Genomic DNA, 5,769 nt, shown 5'->3' on the forward strand with positions numbered 1-5,769 from the left:
TCTTCCTGGGATAGTATGCCTATGCACATGTCCCAGGGGTAATGAAAGGATATTAAATCATTCAACAGCTGTTGTTTGTTTTAAATAGCCAACCTGAATCTGTATTCAAAAAATCCTCATAGACACGCCAGATTATAATTATATTAATCAGTAATGGTGGTTTTCTGTATAGTTAAGAATGTAATCCTGAATGCTGAATTAGATTTGCAGTCGTATATACTTTTGGCTTCTAGATAGGCGAGTTTTCTTGGAGACACAATGATGCTCTGGAGGTAAAATACTCTTACAGGTCAAGTTAAACCCCAATGGGTTCAATGGGTGAGCCATAAATCCACAGTTGCTTTGGCTGTGTTGGTAAGTTAGACTGAAGCCCAGTGAAAATGACATGGGTAAGAGGTAGCTATTATTACAAAGCCTGTTGCGCTCTTGCTGCCAACTTCAATATGAGTAATCTTGTAACAGGTATTTAGGTTAGCCCGTTAGGATATGCTAGCTGATATTCAGCTAAACATATTGGAGTGAAAGTAATGACCGCCACCTTTTGTTTGATTGTTCAATTGTCAGCAGGATTACTCGGAAAGTACTGAGCCATTTTGTGCCAATTTGGAGGGATGAGACATAGACCAAGGAAGAGGCCATTCTTTTTGTTTTTAATGCAAATCTATTGTTCTAATGTTGGACATCTACCTTTAAAATGCTCCTTGGTGGAGGTATGCCAAGGTTTGTTTGTTAATCGATAGCCTCGTTGGTTCATGAATGGTCATGCGTCAACATAAACAGCAGCCACTGCCACTTATATTTGTGCCTTTTTCAAGTTTGAACAAGTTCTCGTTCTTTGCCCATTTTGGTTGAACTCAAACAATTTTGCCTCCAGAGCTGCTCTGCATCTGAAAAACATTATGTGTAACAGTAACACAGTGTGAGTGAAAATGACCCAGAAAGAGAGTTCAGTGGTAAACAATGATTGTAAGTCATACGTCCAGCACCATATCATAGTGCGTTTCCTTTTTCCTCTTCCCACACTTATTTATGAGCACTGTGTACAACGTCAACAGCATGACCCAGTAACTGGCATAGACGACTGCCCCTATGATCAGAATGAGCTTCTCTGATTCAGGAAAAGGTTTTCTAGTCTGCAGGATTGTTGTGTAGATAATCCCAATGAAGAGGATGGAGAACCAAACTGATATAGGAATGAGACCAATAAAGTTCACCACTACTGTTTTCCTCCCAGAGGTCCCCCATCCAGACTTGTTGATTGTTGCTATTGCAAACATTTTGGCTGGCAACAGGCTTGACATGTACAGTACAGAATAGAATGACATGAAAACCATGACAATGTTACCTCTGAGGCAGCTGGCGAAGGATGACTTGATCAGAGCTACTGCCTGCACAATGAGGAGAAATAACAGAATATTCCACAGCCTTCCTTGGTAGAAGAGCTGGATTGCAGTGGCAATGAGGAAAAAGGGGAAGAAGCCTGTGATCACAGCTTCATAAGTCATCCACAGGTGATGCTTGTGGAACCACATGGAGTTATATAGCCATTCTCTGAAATATGACTTACTCCATCGAGTCTGTTGATTGAGCCACCTCAAGTACGTGATTGGCGTTTCTGTGAGACACTTTGATCGTGCAGTGTACTTTGTGGCATACCCTAAGCTGAGAACTCTGTTCGTGAGATGACGGTCATCCCCGAAACTGCAATGGGATCCCATGAAGGTCTGATTGTACCAGTCCTCGAGGAACTCATGCAGGAGGGAGTTGCGGTACATTCCTAAAGGCCCGCTGATGCACTGCACACAGCCAAAGTACGACTGGCAAGCCCGTTCGATGTTGAAGGCCATCCAGTACCGTACGCTGCTCAAGAAGGAGATCCATGACTCATATTTGTTCAGGATCTAGTTAGGCATTGACAGGGAACAACAAACAACATTGTAGGTCAATATATTGATGTGATATGCTCATTTAGCTCATGCTTTTCATTGCAAAGGTAAATAAACTATTCGTTTCAAAACTAACCTGTACATCTCCTCCAACACCTCCAACCATTGGGTCCTCTTCGAGTACCTTCACCATCTCCACCGACGATGCCGGGTCGAGCATGGTGTCGGAGTCACACACCTGAGCAAAATCCAGAAAACAAAGTTTGAGTAACCTGTGTCTCAAGATCACAGAAAAAGTCACATAAAAAGACAAACAGTTCATTTTAACTGCCAGGCCTGTTTCAGAAAGATTTCCCTCTAATTTATGGCTGACAAAGGGGATTACATTCTGTGGTTTTGTTGATATTCACAAGTGACTGCAAAACAACATCAATGTGTACAGTGCTGTTCGCCTCTATTCCTGACCTGTCTGTAAGTCTGTCCACTTTAAATTTCAATAACCGTTCCAGTCACTGACTAATCCCCTACAGCAGGGATGAGAGAAACCACCCACTCTCTAAAGATTTTCATTTCAGTTGACTTCACTTTCTTGTTTAATTGGTAATTTTAAACCATAATAAAATCAGTTGGTGTAGGCGGTCATTAACCTCAGACCCTGTTAACAACATTATAGAAAAATGTATGGTGGTAGCTTCCTGTTCTATCAGTGGTTAATGTGGTTAAAGGTGGGTGGGTAACTTTGTTTCTATTCTGTACAGTACATTTTCTACACCTCAACATACAACATGGCATACGACATACAAAGTTTATGTTATTACTTGTCTATGTTTTAGGACATTCCATGAACTTTGGAGATTTAATTAGGCTAAAATAATTCAATATGCTGCTTTTTCATATTTATTATAAAGTTAATAAGGCTACCAGGAGGAATACACTAGTTTTTTTTTTTAACCTCATGACCAAATGCTTGGTTAACGATTTCAGTTAACTTTTCCCAAATTCACTAAGGCCCCGCAAAGCTGTCCCTCCTTCCGCTACATGTAAAATGTACTGGCATGATGACTTGAAGCACAGCAGTTCATTCAACACAAGCGTTTTTTGGCGGGCTGTAGCCTGCAGCTGCGAGTGTTAGCATCATATCAATCAATTTCATCCTCAAAGTCTCCCTTTTTGAAATGCACACTCACTGAAATCATTATTAAAATCCCATGATTCGATTTCTTTTCAGGTTTTGCTCGTTGCTCATGATGTATTTTTGTAACAACAAGAGCCGAATATAACGGAACAAATTTTGATGTGATGACACTTGGACGGGGCTTTTAGTTTACGTTCCTTTATGCCAGGTTTGTAAATTGGTTACAGATTCCTTTGAGTCATAAGAGACAAGCACTCCAGAGAAGTGCTGAAAAAGCACAAGTCCACAGCCAAGGGAAATTTTTAAATCAGAAGATTTTACATGTTCACGCGCAAACAAGTCACATTAATCTTCCCAATCTTCTCGCTGTCAATTTGTGCTCGGTCCCACAAAGAATGGTGCAACATACAATAATAACATTAATTATATCAAATACGTTTCTCGTGAAACTATAAATTTCAATTTGCAGCTAATTTATGTCTTTCTTATACCACAGGACTATTATCACATTATAACAACGAGCTTGTAATATATGGGAGCGATCTCAGCCAAGCAGTGTTGTAACAAAAACAGTCTCTTATTATTGGTGCAGAACTGACACGATTCTGGTTAGTGTAACAAAGTCTCATTGATACAAAGAAAAACAGAGTCACAGGAAAATGCAATTAATGTCACTATTAACACTGATTAATACATACAAAAAAAAGTAGTCCAGTCAAAGCCTTTTAAACTGATTTTACTCTTTGGACTCAGAAAGCTAGACTGAGATTAGTATGTTCATAGTTCCTAGAATGTTTGCTATAACAGCCAACATTTCCTTTCACTATTCCCCCCTGCAGGCTAAATATATGCCTCATGACATTCTGTTGGCTTAAAAACCTGGCAATGCTGCTAATGTTCGCAGCACCCATTGTGATATTTTAGGCCAGCGAAGCTCACTTGGTAAAATTCTCTTTTCCAAAGCTATAATTCATGTGTCAGTAACATCACTGATATTAACCCTGATTATCACTGATGGCAGTGGCTTTTTAAACTCTTTAAGCTTTTTGTGACCCACCCAGTGAACAAATGTAAGCTTTTTGTGACACAACGTTGGCCCCTGACTCCTGAATATCAGTCATGTAAATGATGTAAAACACCAGGATCTGTGAAGTGAAACAGATCTGTAACTACTAACTACACTTGGACATCAGCTGCGGCTGCCTGGCTTTACGCTACATTTTAGAACATGATGCAGACAGCCACCGTCTCTTGCAACACAAAGGATTCTTTGTGAGCCTCATGTTTAGCTTGGGAGACGACCCCCCTCCCCATCCATTCAGCCACCTCTATATAATTTAACTCTCTTAATGTGGCTTTTATTCTTCCAACCCCTTGGTGTCCATGTCTTTAATACATGCCTGTACAGAAAATCTTTGTTTAAACTGTAAATTAATTCCAAATTATTTGCCCCTAAGTCACAGCATTAACATTTGCATGTGTTCTCTTTCCATCTCTTTCCATGCATCATCCATCCATCCATTGCCTTAATTCAAACCACCTCTCTCAAAATCTGTGTCTAATCTGTAGGTCTTACCTGAACATAATCCACGCTCCTTCCCAGTGCTTTGAAGGCTGTATACATTACTTCTCTCTTCCCTCCCCACTTCTGCATGATGCACAGACACTTGTTGTTAAGGACCAACCTGGAGACTTGCTGAAGGCTCTCAGCATAGCTCTCGTCCGTCTCGTCAGGCCCTCGGTTGTGAAAGTTACTCTGCCACACATAGGTGGCTGATTTGTCCCATCCCATCACCTCTTTAAAAATCTCCATCATGTAAATGTCATCGTTTGAGTTCCCGTCAATCACCATGATCACTTTGATTCCCGGGTACGTCAGCCTCTTCACCGACACCAGACATTTCCTCAGGTAGTTTGGATCCTCCTGGTATGCTGCGATGCACAAGGCCAAGGATTTGTTCAGTTTGATGGGTGTCTCTAAGGACCGCTTCATGTTTCTGTGTTCTAGAAGCGCAAAGAGGCTCTGGATGATGAGGTGGATAACTAAGATGGCTCCATACAGGCCAAAGGACAAGTGATTGTGTGCTGTGGTGAAGAACTGGTAGCCCATGATGTAGGCTGTGGAGATGCCCACCAGGAGGGAGATGCCAAACATGGTGGTCCCGAATATCCGCAGGTAGGTGAGAATTCTTTGACACTTCATCTAGAATCAAAAGAAAATCATTATATTATTATGGATTGTAGTGCACAGGTTATATTATGATCGCACTGCATCTTAGCTGATGGAAAATCCTTAGCCCTGTATTATACTAGTGTGATGACAACAGTACAATCACACTGTGATTTTAAATAAGAAAACATAAAGGGGAAAAAATAAAACTCAGGTAGAGAAAGAGTATAGTTTCCCTTTATGTTCTACTCCGTCCCTCCCCGTCTCCTTTCCTACCCCTCCCAGAAATCCCAGTCTAAATGTCAGACAGTTGCGAGTGCTCAATTGTTTCAAGTCTACGTTAGTGCGAGTGGGAGCAAATTACAAGATTTCGTGACCCACTTAACCAACAAAGTGACATCCACTGCCAGACCTTCAAACTCCAAGCAGTCTAAACGTTTGGGAGAAACAGGTATTTTCTTGTCTGCAGTTTTTTTGCCGGCAACGTTTAGATTTCTTCAGACGAAGTATGTGCTGAATGTGAAAGAAGTAAAGGAATATTCTGCACTCTCAGTGGGGATAGATAAAGAACATCCGCT

At 41.0% G+C, this 5,769-nt stretch overlaps 1 protein-coding gene across 1 annotated transcript; it reads right to left on the reverse strand.

Annotated features, from left to right (window-relative positions):
* Nucleotides 1-971: 971 nt before the first annotated feature.
* On the reverse strand, nt 972-5,224 carry has2 (hyaluronan synthase 2; the record flags this gene model as incomplete). Its single annotated transcript, XM_083891807.1, has 3 exons — nt 972-1,901; nt 2,023-2,124; nt 4,598-5,224. 3 exons carry the CDS (start codon nt 5,222-5,224, stop codon nt 972-974), a joined length of 1,659 nt encoding a protein of 552 aa, XP_083747933.1.
* Nucleotides 5,225-5,769: the final 545 nt, after the last annotated feature.

This window comes from Microchirus variegatus, assembly GCF_963457635.1.
Source record: "Microchirus variegatus genome assembly, chromosome: 1".
NCBI lineage: Eukaryota > Metazoa > Chordata > Actinopteri > Pleuronectiformes > Soleidae > Microchirus > Microchirus variegatus.